General features: G+C 38.6%; 2 protein-coding genes across 2 annotated transcripts in view; both read right to left on the bottom strand.

Moving 5' to 3' along the window:
* The window catches only part of LOC125838361 (protein TONNEAU 1a-like), a 1,213,107-nt gene that overhangs the window by 1,092,842 nt on the left and 96,125 nt on the right, over nt 1–24,140 (bottom strand). The window lies entirely within an intron of this gene.
* On the bottom strand, nt 7,074–7,735 carry LOC125838409 (uncharacterized). The gene is made up of 2 exons (XM_049517472.1): nt 7,475–7,735; nt 7,074–7,358 (listed from the first exon to the last, which is right to left on the bottom strand). Exons 1-2 carry the CDS (start codon nt 7,733–7,735, stop codon nt 7,074–7,076), a joined length of 546 nt encoding a protein of 181 aa, XP_049373429.1.

Here is a 24,140-nt window from a genome sequence, read left to right as displayed (position 1 = left end):
TGACCACATTGTCCGCCTGAGTAGGGGACAGTCGATTCTGCACCAGCTGCCAGAAAAACTTTGCAGTGAAATTTAGTGTAGCTTTCCTAATGCCCAGGCTAGGGGTAATAACCCACTCCACCTTTTCTCCATCCGTAGCAAGATGTCATGCTATCCACCTAATAAGTGACTCTCTCTGCTCGGCATTCCTCTAAAGTGCCCCGCTCTGAATAATGCCCTTCCGATAGTCGAACTCTGTTATATTGATGGGTTGAGTGTGGTCCAGGCCATAGATAAATTTGCAGAGAGTGACCTCCGAAATATCAACTGGAAGTCCCACACTAAGGTGGACTTATGTAACGCCCCGTACGAAACTAGTAAGACCTAGCTAAGGCTTGACTGAACCTATTATGTTGACCTAGAGCCTCACATGTTAGTTATGGTTGGAAACATGTTTAAATGATGAAAAATTGCTAGTGAAGTTAGTTTGGTGACTTTAGAGGTCAAACGTCAAGAAACGAGCATGACGTCCGGAAACTAGTCTTTGGTGCTAGTGTGGGTGCTAGTGTCTTGTCGTGGTGTTTGTGTGTTGTTTGAGGTCTAAAACCGATAGGAGTGACTCCTATTCATATATGGACATGTTTAGGGTCCAAACGACTGGGTACGACCCCCCCAAGGACCACCCAAGGGGTCCTTGAGGAGGACCCAACCTTTGGCCAAAAGCTGTCAAAAAACAGCTTGACCTACGAAGGGCAGTGACGGGCCGTCACTTGACCTACGAAGGGCAGTGACGGGCCGTCACTTGATCTACGCCCCGTAGGTAGGTCTCGTGGGTTGAGACTTAGTCTCCCCACCAAGAACTGCCCCAATCCCCCTCTCTGAACCAAATGACGAGAGCACAACACGGGCCGTAACTCCACTTACGGTCCGTAAGTGGGTGGGGTAGGTGCTGCCAATTTCCAGCCTTCTAGTCTTAAGTTGGTGATTAGGGATTAAGTTAGTTAATTGACTAAGAGCTTAAGGGGTTGTTTAGCTAGTTGATTACTCACCTTTATAAGCTAGCAAGACCTTAAGCTAAGTCATGAATTCATTTAGAACCTAGACACTCAAAACAGTCCCCTAAAAAGAGTTTTTAGTTTTAAGTTAGGAGTGAGGGTCAACTTTAGATGGTCATATCTCATATCTCAAAACGAATTAGGTGAGCCATTACCTATGCAATGAAAGGTCTATGAATCCTCTTTCCAACGCCACCGAGTTTTCCCTATTCCGATCTCGGAGTAAAAAGTTATGGTCGAAATAGTGAAGAACTGTCAGAACTACGAAGGCCAAACGACGGTCCGTGACTCCACCTACGGTCCATAGGTGGAGGGCGTAGATGCTGCCAGTTTTATGAAGTTTTTAGTTACGAAGGGGGTTAATGTTTTAATTAGTTATTAAGTAGGGGTTAAGGGAGGTCGGTTAGGTGGTTAATTAATGGACTATATAAGCTTATAGGACCCTAAACTAATCCATTAATTCACCACAATTCAAGACCCCAAAACATAACCCAATTCTTTTCCCTCCCAAAATTCTCTCTCAAAACTCTCTCAACTCAAGACTCCATTGAAGAACTTGGAAGGAGCTTAGAAAGGGCTTGTAGATGGGAGGTTTCACACGAAATTCATAGGGTTTAACTAAGGTATGGTTGCACTTCACTCTTGGGATCCCTTTCCCCAAGAGGTCCTTCCAAAGATGGTTTTCAAAATCCCCCAAATTGTAGATTTCAATCCAATTTCGTGGGTCTCTTTCTAAAATCGATTCCATTGATCTATAATGGTTATTTATGATTATATATGAATGTTTGTGGATGAATTCATGTAACACTTATGGTTTTTGAACAATTCCCCACAAGACCCATGATTTCCCCTTCTTCCTCCAATTCTAACCCTAGTTTATGTTAGATATTAATTGAAAGCTATGAATTGAATGTAATTTTATGTAATTCATGTTTGTATGATGATATTACCCTAAATTATGTATGATTACTATGGAATTAGGGTTAAATCTTGAATGGGGCCTTCAAGGCTATGAGGAGATGATATCAATGTGATTCTTTATGTATTGTTGAATGTACGTGCTTAATTCATGTATGATGAAGTTGGATGATGGTTCCCTCTCCCCTCTAACCCTAGTTGGTAATTGAGCATGTTATGATGAGATGCAATGCAAGTATGAATGTTGTGAGATGTTGGCATTATTGTTGTTATGTTGAATTGAAGGTAATTCTTATTAACACAATATGAACATGCTATGAGTAAAGGTGTTTTATGTGAAAGGCTTTCTCACATATGTACACACACATGAATGAATGAAGCTATTGACTAATGTAATGAATGTGAGTCTCTTGAAAGGTTTCCTCAATTGTACTCTAAACTAGTCTATGTTATGCATGGTATGATAATGTGAAAGGTCATTCTCACATGATGAAGGTTCTTAATGAAAGGTGAATTACTTAGATTGTAATGATGCTATACCTAATGTGTTGTTGTGGTGTTGATGACCTAGTTTCCTCATCCTTAACCCTCTACACTTGAAATAGCTATGAAGTATGTATGTATGTTATGGTATGATTGTTATATGATTGAAAGGTAGTTCTCATGATTATAATGTAATGTAAAGTGAAAGGTTTACTCACTTGCTAAGTGTTTCTAAGGTGAAAGGATTGTTACTCACTTATGAACACATATGAGCTATTATGGTAAGATGTCTACATAAGAGTCTAGTAAAGGCTAATGTGAACTTATGTGATGACTAAAGATGATTACAAAAGGGAATTAGATGATTAGCACCGAAAGGGCATGTAAATGAGATGGGGGTCTCACGTTTAGTAAGTTCGGCTCCCCACATGGGTTTCCTCACGTTTAGCAAGTCTGGATTACCCACGGTATGTGTTGTCTCATGAGATGGAAATCCCCACGTTTAGTAAGTTAGGATTTCTAGAAGCAATCTCATTGACCCTTAACTATGTGCCCACATAGGACTCTAGCTTAGTGGATCCACCTAGATAGCTATGTATGAATGGTTACACCTTAGGCAAGTGTTAACCCTCTCTTTTCGGTGTGGGAGTAGAACACCGGATTCCATGTAGCTCTCATGGTCTATGTCGGTTATGGCAATATCTCCCTAATGTAAAAGTAAATGAAGGGATGAAAGGTGTGAACTCTTACTAGGGCTTTCTTAAGGGTTTCTACATAGTGTAAGGGAGGGTATGGGACTTCTCTTGCACATTGCACTTGTGGGATCCTAAGGGATGGTTGTAGTAGTGTTCTCTTATGATTATGATGATTATGACTTATGTATGTTGAAGCTATGTTATGTATGATCATTATGAAGATGGTTTACCTATGATATGGATTATTTGAATTATGACTAAGATGTATGACATGAACATGTTGTATGAACTATGACTTAATGGTGTTGTTCTATCTTTTTATGAAGATTATGAATAATGCATGCTTTAATTGTATTATGTTAATGATTGACTTTTCTTGATATGAACTAATGTTTGTGAATTCCACCTTACTATGTATATGACCTATGGATAAGACTAATGTATGATAAGTATAGCATGGTGATCCAAAGGTAATACTTAGTGTAAGTAGGACTATGGACCCTACCTATGCATTGCACAAGTAGAACCTAGGGTTACTTATGTGATTATTCTATTATGATGCAATGACCTTGATGTTGACTATGCATGAGTATTATGTCTTGTAATGAGTGATATGTGCACTATGACTATGATTAGAGACTATGCATATGGTGATGTTTATTACCCTTGTGCTTTGATGAACTACATGTGAGTTGTTTATGACTTATGATTCTTCAACTCTTTCAAGAAGATGTTCAAAAGTGCATAAAGCATGGTTTCAACTAAATGTCCCTTTTAAGCATGTTTTAATGGTTTTACTTTCATGGCTTCCATACTTAGTACGTGTGTTGAACTAACCCATATTTCTTCTACATTTTTACAAAGTGTAGGGTTTGGTGATGTGATGTCTTATGCTTGGAAGTTGGGTTTCTAAGGAGCTTGGGAATGAAGACTTGGGGAGTCCTCATAGTTTCGAGGATGAACCTACCTCGTACTCTTATGTCATTATGTCTTTATGTTTTATGTCTTTAGACTTGTGTAAGGGTCGTGTCCCTAGTAATTATTATGTAAGGGTCGTGTCCCTAAGTTTTTATGAAAGAGTTCTTATTCTAAATGTTATAGATGATTTGAGACATAGTGTCATAGGCTCTCTCTTATTTTATGAAGACTTCGATTGTAAAGAAAAGTTTTAAATTTTCCGCTATTTTCATATGCTTTAATGTTCATGATATGCTAAGGTCTTGTATAAGACCTCCAAGAGGTCGAGTACGCCGTTTTACGACTAGGGGGTGCTCTCGGGTCGTTACAACTTAAGTGGAGGTTGAGCGACGGGCTTGGCCCGCTTGGAGATAGAACCTCTAATAGTGGCGGCATAGGAAACGTAGAACTTCCGTACTATCTCCTCATTGTACGCACCTAGAATCCGTGCCATCCACTCATACATGTGCCTTGGGAAGAGCTCCTCAATGACTGGAGCGATCTGGAGGCTACCTGTGAGGACTCGACGCTCCTCAGTGACTAGTCTAGCCATCTTGTCGTGCTTACTCAGCATGCGACCATCGGTGTATTTATGGTATTGGCCCTCCACACACCACTTGTTTATCTCTGTAGAAATCGCTAGAGGCTCAAAATGGGTGGTACTAGAGTATCTCATGTGCTACCAGACTCGGACGAAGAGGCGGTGTTGCCGCTGGAGCTGGAGCCGGATGGGGACTCTGAACCATCCTCTGATCTAATCGGTGTGGCCTCCTTCTCAGACTGGGAGCAGCGACCTCGTCGAAGCTCACCTGCTAGGATCGATTCCTCGTAGTGTGAGGGGCAGTAGGGGAGATCCTGGTGGTAAGAGGAATGTACTCCTCATCAGCTGCAACGATCAGACGTTGAAAGGGATCAACGGATTTTGATTTGCCCTTAGTGGCATAGGTCAGAGCTTGTTTTGGGGCCATGGTACCAGTGGAAGCTTAATTAGTACCAAAATAGTGCAATAATACTTATGGAATAATTTTAGAACAAAATTCTGACAAAACACGAACTTAAAAAATATCTGGACAGTAGCTGAACTGTCGACCTACGGTCCGTCGATGGAATGACGGTCCGTGGGTCCCCTCTGTAGGTCAAATTACCCAAAATTGGGTCTCTGATGTGGGAACCACGAATGTACAGAATGGTTTGTCGATGGAATGACGAACCGTAGTCCACACCGTCATTCTACACTTGGTTAAAACTTTGTGTGCAACTAACCCACGGACCTCGACGTACGGTTCGTAGGGTGAAATACAGTCTGTGGGTTGGAGTTGTGGGTTAGTACAGTGCTAGGTTTCAGACTTGACTCACTCTTCATGCCTTATTTCAACAATTTGCACAATCAAACTAAGCCTATACATGCATTTCAACATATAATATGGTAGTTAATCATCCTTAGGGTTTCGTTCACACACATGGCAACATTTTAATAAACCGAAACATACGAACCCTAAGTCAAAACATCGTATTAGACCTATTAATTGATTTATGTGGTTTAAATTTATAACACAATCACATACTATCATCCTACAGGTGTTTCCTAACCATAATTCAACAATCAAATAAGAGATTTACAACCCGAGGTCAAGTTCCAACTTCATGATTTCATACTTTAGACAATGAACATAAATTTCAAAGTTAGGATGAAATCGTTTACCTTACAAGTAATGAAGTGGGTGAGTGTACTAGTGCATTGAACTTTGTGACCTTATTTTCTAGCCTTTGACACCGAACCCGGACTATGGAATAGTTGGGGAATGAGAATGGAGAAGGCAAATGAATTTGGAGAGAAAAAGAGGATTATGGGATGTGGGTAATTGATATGGAGTGATTTAGGGGATTTATGGAGGATTATGGGTATTTGGAGGGTTGAAAAATGGTTGGGAGGGAGTTTTGGAAGTGGGGAATGGTTTTAAAATGAAGGGTTTGGTAATAAAGGGGTCCGGGTCGGGTCGGTAGAACCCTAACTTTGGACCCACCAGACCCCGTTGACGGTCCGTTGGTTGACCTACGGACAGTAGGTCTGGTCCGTAGGTCACTCTGACACTTGTAGAATTTGAGAAACTTACATGGGATCTACGGACGCCATCCACGGTCCGTGGATGGACCAACGGATCGTTGATGGGGTCCGTAGACCACTGCACAACTATTTTCTGCAGATTTTGCCTTTCATCCCTGCATACGTAGCAACCATTAGGGCTTCTTTTTACAATTTTTTGGACACTTTTTAGACACGGACCCTATTCTATATCTAGCCAACACTAATACAAAACTAAAACATCTATCTAATGAGCTACAAAAATCAAAATAAAAGAAGAAAACTCTATATCGAAAAGAAAAATCTATAGTTGGCTAGATTGTACATCTTGGGATGCCCCCCAAGCAGCGTTTGATTTAACGTTGTGGCACCTTGATTACTCAGACTTCATCAATATTCCATGCCTCTATCAGTGCATTGACATTTTCAAAATTTCCCACGTAGCTTTTTATCCTCTGGTGGTTGGCCTTGAACCTTATCCTCTTCATCTTCTCGAGCTCAACCCCTCCTCATGGGGACACTTGGGTCACTCTGAACAGTCCAGTACACTTGGATTTGATTCTTTTAAGAAGCCAGCACAACCTTGAATTATATAGCAGCACCATATCACCTAGAGCTAGGTCGCATTTTTCTATATTTTGCTCATGTTGCTTTTTCTCCTTGCACAAGGCTGCACCTAACTTCTCTTTACTAGACACTTTAGCACCCTGTCCCACAATGTGACTCACAATAGATACCGATTTAAGGTCACTTTCCTGCTTAATAGACCGACAGACATTAAAAGTCACCTCCTCCTTATTCAGTCGAAACTTTATATGTCCTTTATCCATATCGACCAAGGCGCGCCTAGTGGCGAGGAATGGTCTGCCTAAGATTATGGGAACCTCAAAGTCAACTTCTCAATCAAGTATCACAAAGTCCTCCGAAAAAAATAAACGACCCCACTTTCACAAGGACATCCTGAAGCACTCCAATGGGCTTCTTCACATTTTTATCAGCCATAAGTAAAGGTATTGCAGTTAGTTTTGTAGCTCCTAAACCAGACTTCTTATAAATCGACAATGGCATCAAATTAATGTTGGCCCCCAAATCACACAAGGCCTTCGCAAAGTGCATCGATGGTGCAAGGAATAGTGAAAAGCTTCGGGATCTTCTTTCTTTTGTACCAGTGACCTCATAGAAATGGCACTACAATACTTCAACCTCTCATCATTCTCAAAACTCACAGCCCTCATTTTGGTCACCGAGTACTTCATAAATTTTGCATACCCAGGCATTTGCTCCAAGGCTTCTATCAACGAGACATTGATGGAAAGTTGTTTCAACATAGTTATGAACCAACGGTATTTGTCTTCTTCAGTCTTTTGCTTTAACCTCAGTGGGAAGGAAGGTGGAGGTCTAGGCATGGGAACAATTTTATGGGTCAACTCAGCCTCCTTCTCAGCATCTTCTTTCGTGTCTCCAGTAACCAAAACCGCATCCGCATCTTTTTCTACCACATTTTCAACCTCCGACGGCATGGGGAGATCACTAGTATGTTTTCCTCTGCGAGTCGTGATTGCCATTTAATACCCATCATCTTTTGAATTTTGGATGGTGTTGCTGGGAAGTATGCCCGATTGGCGTGGATTCACGGTAGCGGAAAACTGACTGAACTGTTGCTCCAGTTGCTTGATCGACACTGCATGGGCATCAACTTTCTACCCAATCCCCGACAACTCAGTCTGCACGTCTTTAACATTTGCATCAGTAGCATCAAACCTCTTCATCATCTTTTGAATCTCATCCTCAATGTGTGATATACTACCACCAGCCTCTCTATTACCAGATTTCATATTACCAGGTGGAACATAAGGCCCAACTTTCTCATTCATGTTATCATAGTTGTTCCGATTATCGGTGTTATCACGATTGTAGTTCCTATCCTGGACATAGTTTCCCTCTCGATTGTAGTTTTCATAATTTCGACCTTCATTTCCATGACCTTGGCTCCAATTATCCGAGTTGGAACCTTGGGCATTGGCTCAAAAATCCTCCATCTAACCATTAACCAAATACGTGTCCTCCTTATAGTAGCATTCCTCAACTGGTGGTGGTGGAGTTCTAGTTAGGTAATTTACCACATTTACCTTTTCTACACTCCCACTGACATGTTTTGGTACCAAACCCAGTTATGTTCTCATACGTGCCATCTCTTCCCGAAAGTCATCATCGGCTTGGTTCGGTGGAGCTTGAATAGCGAACGTGGTCCTACTAGTGTTTGCCTTTCTAATGCTCCATGCTTTGTTTTTTTTGGGAAATTCTTTGAAGTTTTTCATCAATCTCCTCAAAAGTGCACTCACAATAAGATCCTCCAACATTTGTATCTAACACAGCTCTCTCATTGTCATCCTTTCCTCTATAGAAATACTCTTTCAAAGACTCATTATCAATGCGGTGATTTGGAACATTTCTGATGAACATATCCCAAGAACTGTTGATCGACTCTCCTGGTAGTGCTGTTAAGTTGTTCAATTTATCCTTATGATTGACCTTTTTGGACACCAGAAAGTACATCGCTATGAATACCTTATGCATTTGATCCCATGTGTAGATCAAATTATAGGGTAACTCAGAAAACCATATCGCAGCATCACCAGTTAATGATAGTGGGAAAATCCTCAGACCTATAACATTCATATCTAACTCTGGTCGCCCAACACAACTTTTACACACACTGGAAAGTTTAGCCATGTGAGCATAGGGATCCTTGGAAGTCAACCCAGGAAACAACCCTCACACTGTAAGCATCTGTATAAAACTGCTAGTGACCACGAATGTGTGACCTGGAGGTAAAGATGGAAGAACAATAGGACCATCTGAGGTGGTCGCATCATAATCAGCCATGTAATGCTTACGAAACCTCGGTGCTAGTGGATTCTGAACCTTTTCCACATTACCAAGTAGATTACTACCATGAACCTGAGCATTTTCAATACCAACTCCAGGCGGTTGCAATTCAACTCCATCCTCATGCTCCTCTATGATTTGATTGTTATGGACCCCTCGATTGCCATCTTTCTCAAAGTCTTATTCAGCTTTGTATCGTAGGGGATTAATGGTTCGCTTTGACTTTCTGTACTTGGCATACACTAGAGTAGAAACTGGTAGAAGACAAAAAAAACAAAAACAAAACGTAAAATTAGGAAATACTTGACTAAAGTTCAATTATGTAGTTAAACTTGATCTAAAAGCCAAATTCTCCGGCAGCGGCGCCAAAATTTGATACACTCAATGTAACGCCCCAAAAATTAGTAGACTAAACTAGAGCCAAAAGCTAGGGTTCTAGAGTGTGATGTTGAGAATTAGAGCCATAAATGAAACTTTACGTGCTTGGAATGAGGGGTTTAGTAATTGAACTTCAAGGTACATGTTAGACCTAGTAGCTTATAAGACCATTTAGAGTTTGGTTGAGCATGGGACGGGAAAGTACCAAGGCAAAAGGGCAAGCCTAAGCCAAGGGGCCAAGGCTGCCCAACCTTGGCAAGCTACTGCCAAGGGGTTCACGACCAGTAGTCTTGACCACGGTCCGTAATAGGGTCCGTGAAGACCCCTTAGCCATGTGTTAGAGGAAGCCATGATGTCTAGCTACTGCCTAAGGGACCATGAGCCACTTCACGGTGAGTGGTCATGACCACAGCTCGTGGGAAGGCTCGTGGTGCTTGGCACCATGGCTGCCTAGTCGAGATTAGTTTAGTTAATTCCAAGACGTGTAGTTAATTAATGTGGTCGTTTTATATAGGTTTTATTCACCTATTTAAAGGATTTTAAGCCTTTAGCCCCCAAGTTTAAGTCACTTTACACTAGACCCAAATCAAAAACCCAAATCACTCCTCTCTCAAATATTTCTCTCTCTAGAAAGACCTCCATTGAAGAAGAAGCTAGAGCTTGAAGTTAAGGTCAAAATCAAAGGTTCTATTGTTGAAGGCTTGTGCTAGGGCATTGATTAAGGTATGTTTATCTTTTCATCTATGGGTTCTTCCACCCATAGAGACCCTTAGAAATCCCCAAGATTTGTGAAGAAGAACCCCAATCTAAGCTTGGGTTACTTCCAATGTATGGGTTTTAGATGGGCATGATTCCAAATGGTTGGATAATACTTATATATGATTAATTTAGTATTTATTCGTGATATTATGAAGAATTTATGTGAATTCCATGATTAACCCTAGAAATCAAAGTATGTGGGTTTATGTCTTTTGATGAGAAATTAATGATTCTTGATAGATTCTCTAGAATTGTAATCATGTATGGAACTTAGTCAATAATATGAATATGAAATTATGAATTGAAATAGATTTATGAATATGTATGATAACCATGAATGGTAATGATAGAAATTGGAACTTTATGATGACTTATGTATAGAATTTGCCTATGATTAAGGCCTGTGACTAATATGCCTTGTCATCTAGTCTAGTATGATAATTGTGAAGCGAAGCTTGAATGAAGGTCTTGAAGTCATAATTTTGATCACTAGGGCTTATAGAGTAAGTCTACTACGATGAGATAGCTAGCATAGAATTGATATAGAAAGTAGATAGAGTTGTGGTGGAAGGCTTGTACCCACATGACCTGCCTAGAACTATATGAGTGCATGTATGTAGAATGTGAAAGGTCTTCTCACACATAATGGTTCTAATTGAAGGGTTAATCACCTAAAATGTATCAAAGTATGTATGAACTATGATAGCTTGAAGTTGTGACATATGATCCCTTCATGTATAACTTGTATGATAGCATGAGTGGTAGTTCTCTTGGTAGCTTGGGATTGAGGAATTAGGCTCTCCTAAGGGTAGTTGAAATAGCATTGCAAGGATGATTTTCATGGTAGCTTGCATTAGGATAGGCATGGTAGCTTAGGATTGAGGACTTATGCTCTCATAAGGGTAGGTTGAACTAGCATTGCAAGAATGCCTTCATGGTAGCTTGACTTGGTTTGGCCAAGACCATTTCATAGTAGCTTAGGATAGAAGATTCATACTCTCCTAAGGGTAGCTTGCATCATATTAAATGTTTGCATGGTAGCTAGGTTGGAATACATGTATTCTACCTTGGATAGCTTGGATTGCACAATAGTGTGTTTTCCATGGTAATTAGGTCTAGCCTAGTAGTGTGCTATTCTTGATAGTCTAGAATGATAAATAGAAAGTATTGAGTAAGCTAGCCTAAAGGAGTACTTAGTATGAGTAGTAGTATGGGATACCATTCATACATGGCACAAGTATGACTTGAAGCTATTTATGAAGTATCCTCTTATGTGATTTATGCTTAGCTTTGATTGTTGCTATAGCTACCTTCCATGATATGATTGACTTGAGGTAGTAGTTCTTTGTCTTTATGTAGTAGGTCAAGAATGACATCTATGAATAGTAAGCATGAATAGAGTGACTTCAAGATATGCTTAGTGTGAGTGGTATTATGGGATGCCCCTCATGAATTGCACAAGTGTGCCTTGAGGTTACTTAGGAGTATGATACCCTTATGGAAAATAAGCTAAGAGTGGACCATGTATATAGACTGTGATTAAGATGACTAAAAATGGGTACTTGGCTTGGGTGGTATTATGAGATGTTATTCATGCTTTGCACTTGTACGCTTTTGAGGTTAGTTGAGAATGGTGCTATTATGGTCGACATTACTAAAAGTAAATTATGTTTATATGAATATGGCTTATCTCCTATGCTCAATTATTATGTCTTATGTTGTCTTATGATTATATGATGCTTATGTTGGAGATTATGTTATGACTATGTGATTATCTCTTATGCTTATGTCTTAAGTTGACTAACCATTCTGAGATGCTCTTATGTTGTTGTGTTAGCTTTCATACTTGGTACATTTTGTACTAATGCATATTGCCTACATTCTAATCAAATGTAGGGTGTTGGAGATTGAGTTGCTTTGAAGGCTACATTTCTAAGAAGCAAGAAGACTTGAAGATTTGGTGAGTCCACATAGTTTAGAGGACAAACCCATGTTTCCCTTTTATGTCATTTCTTATGTTTTAGACTTTTTATGGGCTGCTTCCCAAGACTTATATTCATGAGTTTAACTATATGGTTTGAGACAAAGAGTTAGTAAAGACTTTTGCTTGCTTATGAAAATGTTTTCGAGTGTATGGTTCAAGAAGTTTTAAATTGTTCCCGTACTTTCTATGATCTTATGTTATGATGTTACTAAGGGCTTGTATGCGACCCCTTCGGGATCAAGTATGCCATGTTACGTCTAGGGGTACCCCTGGGACGTGACACTCAAATTACACTTCCCTAAAGAAGTATAAGCGATCGTTATCAAGTAAACAACCCAACTAATAGGTTGGGGTTGATCCCATGAGGAATATGATTCAGAATTAATCTTAACTCACTATTATATCCGTTTGGTCAAATTTTTTTCGAGACAAGTAAATAAAGGGAAGATTTTGTAAACAAGTAACAGATTGTTGATTAAGTAACAAGTAACCAAGAGTCAACTTTGTTGTTATCAATATTAGAAAGAAACTACGGCATATGTGTTCCCCATAAGCTCTTGACACGGTAATCCTAATAATAGCAATTATTTCCTAGTGTTTAACATGCAAAGTTTGTAAGTTAGGTATCCCTAAGTGATTGGTCCTCCAAAAAGGGAATTTCACTATGCACCTTGGTCCGGCTATGAGTGTATACTTTACTAACCCTTACCTTTACCTCAGATTAGACATCACATCAATGTATGACTTAGTTTTCACCCTCATACCAATTGACATTAGACTATTAGATAGCATCCACTAAATCTCTGTTGTTAATTCTTTTCTCATTCATTACCTCCTTGGTCCGACAAATAGGAACGAGGCGAGTTCTTACGTTTGCAACCGTTAAAAAGGCTTCTAAGTGAAAGAATTACCAATAAATGCATAAACACTATTCAAGAATTACTTAATTATTATTCATACGTTGTTAATTGCTCATGGATCCCATAACCCTAATTGTGGATTTAGTTGCTCATGCTTGAAAGAACACAATTCATATTTTGATAAAAAGAATTCATGAACTTACGATTAGAGTAGAAGAAATCCGAAATCTCGAATTGAAATCCAAAGTCAAAATCTCATAAAAACGAATTCCAAAAATCAAGTTGCTAAAGTTTGCAAGTTAATTCCCAAAACACAAAAACCAAAAGTTTACAATATTGTCTAACCTAAGAAGAATGAGGTTTATAACTCCTATTTATAGAAAAACAAGTCCCAACTAAAAAGGAAACAAAATAAGGAAATAAACTTCTGGGATGCGGCTTCATTCGACGACTCGACCTACAGACCGTAGGTCGACCTACGGTCCATAGGTCCCCTTCTGTGGTTCCATACTTAGGATTTTCATCAGGTACTAGAAATTCAACTCCCAGTTCATCAACGACAGATGTGCAGGACGACCCGTAGGTCGACCTACGGTCCGTCAATCGCTTCGTAGTTCCACACTAAGTCAGAATTCCCTGATGCTCCATCTACACCTACCATCGACGATCCGTGAAAGGACCTACGATCCGTGGATCACGTCAGTGGGTGGCTCCTTCTGCATGATTTCAGCTTTCATATCAATCAAAAACATCCAAGCCTATTTCCTGCAAATATGAAATATAAAACATTATTTCTAATACAATATAGCCCTAGACACACACAGCTTCTAAGTGAAATATATCAAAAATACCGTAAACTCATGGTATATCAATGAGACGTACATAGATTGGCTCGATTAGCTGTTCAGTTAGTGAACTCCACCAAGGGTGGTGTTATGGTTCACAATGGTTCTGAATCATCTTTTGTGGAGGATGTGAAAGCCAATCAAGGTCTTGATCCAATTTTTGTAGAATTAAAAGAAACGGTGCTTAAGAAATCCATTGAGGCTTTCTACCAAGGGGGAGATCGTGTACTTAGATATCAAGGTCGTTTGACTGTTCCTAATTTTAATGGCTTGAGGGAACAGATCTTGATAGAAGCCCATAGTTTCCAGTATTCTATTCACCTAGGAGCCAACAAGATGTACCGTGATTTATGGGAGGTTTATTGGTGGAATGGGATGAAGAAGGCTATTGCAGAATTTGTGGCTAAGTGTCCAAATTGCCAGCAAGTGAAAGTTAAGCATCAGAAATCGGGAGGTTTGTCCTAAGATATTATCATTCCTACTTGGAAATGGGAAGATTTGGACATGGACTTTATTGTTGGTTTGTCTCGCACCGGGTGACAACATGACTCGATTTGGGTGATAGTAGATCGGATGACAAAATCGTCTCATTTCCTTCCCGTCAAGGTTACTATTCGGTTGAGGACTATGCCAAGTTTTATTGAGAGAAATGGTAAAGTTGCATAAAGTGCCTTTGTCCATTATTTCCAATCGTGGTACCCAATTCACTTCTCAGTTTTGGAAATCTTTCCAAAAGAGTCTTGGTACTCGGGTTAACCTTAGACGGCATTTCATCCCCAAACCTATGGGCAAGTGGAGCGTACTATCCTAACTTTGGAAGACATGTTAAGGTCTTGTGTTATTGATTTTAAGGGTAATTGGGATGACCATTTGCCATTGATTGGGTTTGCTTATAATAATAGCTATCACTCGAGTATTGATCTGGCTCTATTTAAGTCATTATATGGTAAGAGATGTAGATCTCATATAGAATGGTTTGAGGTGGGTGAACCTTAATAGGTCCCAAATTGGTACATGAGGCCATAGAGAAAGTTTGAATTATTAGAGAAAGGTTAAAAATGGCTCAAAGTCAGCAAAAGTCATATGCCGATTTAAGAACAAAAGATCTTCATTTTGATGTTCATGATTGGGTTTACTAGAAAATCTCACCCATGAAGGGTGTAATGAGGTTTGGTAAGAAAGGGAAGTTAAGTCCTCGATATGTAGGCCCATATCAGATTTTGGGACGTGTTGGTAAGGTTGATTATGAGCTAGATTTTCCAAATGAGATTGCATCGGTGTATCCAGTTTTCCATGTCTCTATGTTGAAGAATTGTGTTGGTGATCCGACATCCATAGTTTTCTTAGAAGGTTTGGGAGTTAAGGAGAATCTTTCTTATGAGGAAATTCCGGTTGAGATTTTAGACCGGCAAATCAAGAAGTTAAGAAATAAAAAAGTAGCTTCCGTGAAAGTGTTGTGGAGGAATCATGTAATTGAGGGTGCTACTTGGGAGGCTGAGGTTGATATGATGTCCCGATATTCTCATCTATTTCCTTCTACTCCTACTCTAGCTTGAGGTAATGAGTTCCTCATGGTTTGTTCTTTGTTTTGGAGTCATGTGTTTTATGTGTTTCCATTTTCCTTACTACGCATGATTTATGAAAACTTCAAGTTTTGAGAAAATGAGTCAATTTGATTGATTTCTACATATTTATGTGCACATGAGTATGAATTGCATGTAGAATACTTGATATGATGTTATGATCATGCTATTATCTTGGAGTTGATGTTTCCTCCTTGGATATATGCATTTGAGTATGTTGTTAGCTTGGAGTTGAGGTTTCCTCCTTGGATGTTAGATTGGAGTTGATGTTTCCTCCTCGGGTGTCTATTGCATGCATGATGGGCTGTTACATTTAGTTCCACTCCTCTTATTATGTTTTAATTTCGTCCTAGCTTGGAGTTGATAGTTCCTCCTTGGTTATATGCAATTAGATGAAGTCGCATTGTTGGTTGGGTTGTTAGTTCCTCTTCCACTCTATTTATGCTAGCTTGAATATCATTCGAGGATGAATGATCCCAAGGGGGAGATAATGTAACACCCTGGAATCAGAGAAGGGAAATATATTCATTTCCTTAGCCAGCTCGGCAAAGCAGAGTGTGAACACCGAATGACTTGGCGATTTGCCAAATGGAACCCCCCCCCCACCCTCGCCTATTGGCCTAATTCCAGCGTGCGGAGTTCTAGAACTTTAGGCGAGCCAAGTCGGGCTCATTGTTTTATTCGGCATGCCACCAAAGCCCCCTCACCCATTGCCTAATTGGTCTGGCTCCTAGGTCGACTTACTGTAAATTTTGGCGAGCCAAAGGCTCACTTGGCGAGTCACCGAATTGCCTTAGGTGAGCTCCAGCGTGAATGTTTTCAGCTTTTAAGTTAGAGTATTAAAAGTCTTTACATATTATTTTAATTCTATAATACGTTATTTTTCCCTTCATCTAATGACATATATAAGAGTTTTCCCCAAAATTCCCAAATTTAAGACCCATTCCCTCAAGAATCTAAAAGAAGATCAAATCTCCTCTCCAAAATATTCCTCTTTCTAGAACTTGAAGAAGAAGAAGGGATCAACCTATGGCTTCAAGGCAAGCCTCCATTTTCACCATTGATGATAAGCATTTGTCTTTGAGGTATGATAGTTTTCATCCATGGATTCCTTCTATTCATGGAGTTCCCAAATTCCTTTAATTTAAAAGTTAGAATTCCCCATTGAGTTAGGGTTTTCTTCAATTGTCATGGGTTCTTTTGATTATTGATTTAAATGATTGAATTATGATCTCTTATGCATGATTTGATGAAATACTATGATTTTATGATGATTTCCCCTGTGAACCATGTAAACCCCATGTTTTCAAGCTATGATCAAATGATATGGGATTTTGATTATAAAGGAAGAGTTTTTATGAAATTGAGCATGTATTGATAGATTCACATTAATTTATGATGAAATCCATAGCTAACCCATGTTTTCTAAAGGTTGATGATTGACAGTGGGTTTCAACCTTGAAAGGTAAATTATGCACTTATGCATTTTCTTATGAAATCTATGCAAATGTTTTAAGGATGCTTTGAGAGAAAAGTATCAATGATAATGTTATTGTTGTGTTGTTGAAAGTATATTCTCATAAACACATATATGCATGATGTGAAAGGTTTTCTCACATAATAAAGGATTCTAAGGTTGAAAGGTCTTCTCGATTAATTGAATTAAAGATTAAGAGTAACCCTAATGAACCTAGCTTGGATTGGTTATTGAATGATTCCTTTCCATTGATTATTACTTAGCTTGGATTGGAAAGATGACGTGCCCTTCCATGGATAATAAGAACAAGTAAGAATTGACTATTCCGTGAGATTTATGCTTAGCACTGAGAGGATATTGAGATGGAATCTATCTCGTTAGTAGAGGTCAGGTTTCTAGTAGCAATATCGTTATACCGTACCTATGTGCCCCCATAGGATGATTGTCTAGATAGACATTAGCCAGTGGATCCAGCTAAGTTAGAAGTTATGGTCCTTACCTTGGTAAGTAGGAAAACCCTTTTCGGTTTGGGAGACATCGGGGGATCATGTTATAGCTCACATGGTCTCTATGTCGGTTAAGGCTAATCCCCTACATTAATAATGAACTAAGGTTACTTAAAGAAGTATCTCATATGTGTTCAAAGGCATTAATGATGTTAGCTTGCATTGATCATGGTTTTATGACTTATGTTTTCTAACCCTTTTATATCATATATTAGCTTGGTCAATTGCATGTCATGAAATGTCCTCTTTTAGCATGATTTAAATGTTTTATGCATAGCTATCATACTTGGTACATTATTTTGTACTAACTCATACTATTGCCTACATTTTCCTAAATGTAGGGTCTGACAATCAGGTTTCTCAGTTTCGTGGCTAGTGGTTGATTTTGAGATGCCCGAGCTTTGGTGAGTCCTCATGCTTTGAGGACAGAGTTTTAATGTTTCAGTTTCTTTCTTGTATTTCAGTTTTGGACATGATGTATGGTCTAGGCCCAATTTGATTCGATTGTATTAGATGGCTATTGAGACAAGTGTTTTAGACTTCTGCTTTTCTTTTATAAAAACCTATTGGACTTGAACTATTGTTTTATTTCTTATGTTATGAATGCCAAGTGGCTTGTATGGGGTCTTTCGAGTCCTATACACAATGTTACATCTAGGGGGTACCCCTGGGTCGTGACAGTATCTCTCCATGGGGTGCTCCAGTTTGTTTGTTAAGAAGAAAGATGGTTCACTCCGTATGTGTATTGACTACCGGCAATTCAATAAGGTGACCATTAAGAATAAGTATCCTCTTCTAAGGATAGATGACTTGTTTAACCAATTCTGAGGAGCGAGTTACTTTTCTAAGATTGACCTTAGATCGGCCTATCACTAAATGAGGGTGAAAGGTGATGATATTCCGAAAATAGCTTTTAGAACCCAGTATGGTCATTATGAATTTTTGGTGATGTCGTTTGGTTTGACTATTGCTCCGGCAGCATTTATGGATTTGATGAATAGGGTGTTTAGACAATACCTTGATATGTTAGTAATTGTGTTCACTGATGATATATTGATTTATTCGAGAAGTAAGGATGATCACATCTATCATTTGAGGATTGTGTTGCAAATTCTCAAGGACCAACAACTCTTTGCAAAATTTAGCAAGTGTGAGTTTTTGTTAAGGTATGTATGGCCATATTGTTTCAAGTAAGGGTATTGAAGTAGATCCTAAAAAGACGGATGCGGTCAAGAGTTGTCCTAGACCTTTATCCCCTTCTGACATTAGAAGTATCTTAGGGTTGGCTGGTTATTACAGAAGATTTGTTGAGGGGTTCTATTCACTAGCCTCTCCATTGAAAACTTTGACTCAAAATAAGGCCAGGTTCATATGGTCCGAATTGTATGAGAAGAGTTTTCAAGAGTTGAAAGATAGACTTACTTCCGCTCTGGTGTTGACTTTACCGGAAGGGACGGATGGTTTTGTTGTTTATTGTGATGCCTAGAGAAATGGGTTAGGATGTGATTATGTAAAATAGGAAAGTTATTGCCCATGTGTCAAGGCAACTTAAGGTTCATGAGAAGAATTATCCTACCCATGATCTTAAATTAGCAGCAGTGGTTTTTACCTTATAGATTTTGAGGCATTATTTGTACGGTGTGCATGTAGATGTGTTTACCGACAACAAAAGTTTGTAATATGTGTTTAATCAGAAGGATTTGAATCTTCGCCAAAGAAAGTTGCTTGAGTTACTTAAGGATTATGATATGAGTGTTCTCTATCACCCCGGTAAGGCAAATGTAGTAGTCGATGCTCTTAGCCGACTATCGATGGGTAGTGGTGCCCATATAGAAGAATATAAGAAAGAATTGGTACAAGATGTACATAGATTGGCCCGGTTGGGTGTTCAGTTAGTAAACTCTACCGGTTGGGTGTTCCAAATCATCTTTTGTGACGGGTGTGAAAGCTAAGCAATGTCTTGATCTAACCTTAGTAGAATTGAAACAGGCGGTACTTAGAAAGTCTGTAGAGGCTTTATCCCAAAGGGGAAGATGGTGTACTTAGATATCAAGGTCGTTTGTGTGTTCCTAATGTTGATGACTTGAGGGAACAGATCTTGTTAGAATCCCCTAGTTATCGGTATTCCATTCACCCGTGAGCCACCAAGATGTACCATGACTTGTAGGAGATCTATTGGTGGAATGGGATGAAGAAGGATATTGCAGGATTTGTGGCTAAATGTCCTAATTGCCAACAAGTGAAAGTTGAGCATCAGAAACCGAGAGTTTTATCCCAAGACATTAGTATTCCTACTTGGAAGTGGGAAGATTTGAACATGGACTTCATAGTTGGTTTGCCTCGTACTGGTGATGATATGATTCGATTTGGGTAATAGTAGACCGAATGACGAAATCGGCCCATTTCATTCCCGTCAAAGTTTCTTATTCGGCATAAGACTATGCTAAGTTGTATTTGAGGGAAATGGTAAGGTTGCATGGAGTGCCCATTTTCCATTATCTCTGATAGAGGCACTCAGTCTACTTCTCAGTTTTGGAAATCTTTCCATAAGGGTCTTGGTACTAAAGTTAAGCTTAGCACGACTTTCCATCCACAAACCGATGGGAAAGAGGAGAGTACTATCCAAACTTTGGAAGATATGTTGAGAGCATGTCTCATCGATTTCAAGGGAACTTGGGATGACTATTTGCCATTGATTGAGTTTGCTTATAATAATAGCTATCACTCTAGTATTGGTATGAAGCCATTTGAGGCTCTCTATGGTAGGAGGTGTAGATCTCCTATAGCTTGGTTTGAGGTGGGTGAAGTTGCCTTGATAGGACCCGAGTTAGTTCATGAGGCTATGGAAAAAGTCCGAGTTATTAGAGAAAGGGTTTTTAACATCCCAAAGTCGACAAAAGTCCTAAGTCAATGTTAGAATAAGAGATCTTGAGTTTGATGTTCATGATTGAGTTTACTTGAAAATCTCACCCATGAAGGGTGTAATGAGATTTGAGAAGAAAGGAAACCTTAGTCCTCGTTATGTAGGCCCATATCAAATTTTGAGACGTGTTGGTAAGGATACTTATGAACTTGAATTGCCTAATAATTTGGTGTCAGTGCATTTTGTTAGCTCCCAGCCCATCTAGCAAGAGTGACATTAATCTAGGCCACCTAACCAACCAGTCTAGTACCAACCCAACTAGCAAGAGTGATCCGAGGGCATTTCGACTTCGAAGAGGATCTCAGATAAGGCCGCCCATCCAGCCAATCCACTCCTAGGGGTGTAAGTCGCGTAGCTAAAAAGAGTAACTATGGGCGTATCGACTTTGAAAAGTATCTCAAGTAGGCTCCATGCCACCGTGGATCGACATCCACTACCAAAGGATCAAAAAGTCTCCAAGCCTAAAACACCCCAATCTAGACTGTCCGTAAAACATAGAAAATTCTGCAAAATACTTTTTCTGAACTTTTCAAAGTCTGATATGGACTTCGAATCTTTTAGGGCTATACAATGCTTCAATGTCCAAATTCATTTAGTACATGATTAGTACTTCGAGATTTCACTTTTCATCTAGAGTCTAAACATATGATTATTAAAAGTTGCTGACACATCTGTTGAATATATTATTCAACCAACAGTGTTCTTCAATATCCTATATTGTAAGCATCATATTTCATGTTTCTTCACGTTAAATTACATTCAGAAATGCATTTGTTAAAATAATTAAAGAAATTTTATCATTTTCGAGTGAACTCAAATGAGATGGGGCATTAAGAGGTATATGCCACTGAAACAATTTATGCTTGATGCTCGACATCATTTTTCGAATGGCAATTGACATTGCTCAAGCTTTGTTAGTTGACGAGAGGGAGATGCTCGGATGGTAAGCACCCCTCACTTCCAACCTGAAGGTTGCGAGTTCGAGTCACCAAGGGAGCAAATGGGGTGTAGCTCCTAGGGAAGGTAAAAAAAAAGCTTTGTTAGTTATAATATATGGGGGTTATACTTTCCATTGACTTTAAGAATATCAATAATAAACATAGTAAGATTTAAATAAAAAGCTTAATCATTATTTTATATTTTGTCCATGATGATTTAGTCCAATAAATGATGCAAAATCATACGATACTTATAAATTTGATATACGGTATCAAAATACATAATATCACCAAAAAAATTGTCGTTAATTCTGGATCAACCATCTCTCCATAAAAAAATTAGTTATACGCCCCTCAAAATCAAGTTGAACATACTAATAAAATAAGTATCATTCATTTGTTTATTATTGAATTCATTAACAATACTTTGAGAATGATCTCCTTGCACCTTGGAGTTCATCAAATGATCTATAAACTAGATAAAACTTGAGAATTAAGTAACAAGTAAGAAGAAGAATTAGTACTTATAGTCGTTTGAACTATTTATTAAAATGAGTCTTTTCATCGTTAGTTTATGTTAGCTACTAGTTTTACTTCCTTTTAGGTGTTATTTAATACTTATTGAATTTTTAATTAATTATTCAAATAAGTCATCAAATATATTTTATTTGTCTTATATAGTTAATTAAACTTAATTAGGTATTAACTCTAGTGTGCGACTGTAGATCATTTTATGGTAAAATAATGATTAAAATTTTAAAACAAAATTATTTCTAAATAAAAATATATCATCAATTTTAAAATGGTTATCACTCGAGAAAACCAAAAAACAAACCACCGGTTAATTTTCATTTTGATACCACCTCAAATAACAATTAGTTAATCAAAAACCTAAAATGATTATTTTAATGGTTAAATTTAAATATAGAAAGTATCAAAGAAAAAAACTATATTAATAACAACACCTCCAATACAAAATAAATGATCAATTTCATCAAAATTAATAATTAAAAATTCATATTCAATTCTATTTTTGGGTGTTGTGGGGTGGGGGTGAGGGTGATTGGGGCTTCCATACACTTCTATGAATATAGATATTCTTTATCTTTCTACTACATTCCTACAAAAGTCTAATGAGATAATATAAAAACATCAACCAAAGTTTAAAGCAAATAATAACTATGATATCTCAATTTTTCCTGTTCCTTATTCAACATTTACTCAATCTTTGCTAACGCCAATTTCGTTAACAATAGCATCCCTTAATGCTTATGTGTTCATTAAAGCTCTTTCAATCTCAAGCTTTGACATATAACTTTTAACTTCTTTTCGTATCATATCTTGCAAAACCATCAAAAAGTCTAGGTTCAACAATTGTTTCTCCGTACTTGTGACCAACATTTCCACTCTGAGTTGTTGAAATTTGGGGCATAAAATTTGATAGAGTGGGTTTAGATGCCGATATAGGTGCCAGTTGACCTGTTTGCTCGATTTGATTCAGCAGATTCAAATTCTTGGTAGATTTGAATCTAGGTAAAGAGAGACACATATTTGTTGATGGATCAGGTATTACTGGTGCAATCGATGAAAGAGTCAAAATTTCACCTAGTTGGGCACTAGGTCGATAAAGACTCAACTGAGGTAACCTAGGTAGACCCAAATTTCTCATATTAGATCAACATGGACTCAGAGATGTTGATGGTTCAGGTATTACTGGTGAAAATGATAAAAGAGGACAAATTTTACCTAGTGGGGCAATAGGCGGATAACGACTCAACATAGGGCACCTAGATAAACCCAAATTACTGAGATTTGAATCGAATTTATTGGTTTGCGATATTCTATTCATCCGGGTGTGACCAAGATGTACTGAGATTTGAATCGAATTTATTGGTGGCCAGGCATGAAGAATGATAAAGTGGAGTTTGTGGCTAAGTGTCAAAATTTCAAACAAGTGAAATATGAACATCAAAGGCCTGCAGGTTTACTTCAAAGAATGTCAATTCCAGAATAGAAGTGGAAAAGGATAGCCATGGATTTTGTGGTTGGTCTTCCCAACACAAGTTTGATTTTATTTGGGTAGTGGTTGATAGATTGACTAAGTCAGCCCATTTTATTCCGGTAAGAATAGATTATAATGCTGAACAATTGGCTAAGGTGTATGTGAAAAAGATAGTGAAGTTTTATGGGGTGCCCCTCTCTTTCATCTCAGACCGTGGTACCCAATTCACATCCAGGTTTTGGAGGAAACTGGATGATGAATTGGGCACACAACTCATTTTTACTACAGCCTTCCATCCACAGATAAACAAGTAGTCAAAGAGGACTATTCAAGTGTTAGAAGACATGTTGATGGCATATGTGATTGACTTTGGAGGGCATTGGGATAAGTTCCTACCTTAGTGTGAGTTCTCCTATAATAATAATTATCATTCTAGCATTGATATGGCACCATTTGAGGCATTATATGAGAGAGGATGTAAATCACCCATAGGATGGTTTTAGGCTGGAGATATGAAACCTTTGGTGGTTGATTTAGTGAAGGATGCTCAAGATAAGGTGAGGAGTATTCAAGCTAAGCTTTTAGCGGCCTAGAGTAGACAGAAGAAGTATGCGGTTCATAAGGTGAGAGACATGGTGTTTCAAACCAGTGAGAATGTTTTTCTTAATGTATCACCCATGAAAGGGGTGATGAGAGTCAGCAAGAAAGGTAAGCTAAGTCCGCGATACATTGGTCCCTTTGAGGTTCTCGAGTGTGTGGGACCGGTAGTGTATAGATTGGCTTTACCTCCTAATATATTGGGTGTTCATCCGCTATTTCATGTGGC

The sequence above is a fragment of the Solanum verrucosum genome, unplaced genomic scaffold, assembly GCF_900185275.1.
Source record: "Solanum verrucosum unplaced genomic scaffold, falcon-dt-bn FXZP01000150.1, whole genome shotgun sequence".
NCBI classification, from domain to species: domain Eukaryota; kingdom Viridiplantae; phylum Streptophyta; class Magnoliopsida; order Solanales; family Solanaceae; genus Solanum; species Solanum verrucosum.
This window is presented reverse-complemented; position numbering and strand designations above follow the sequence as displayed.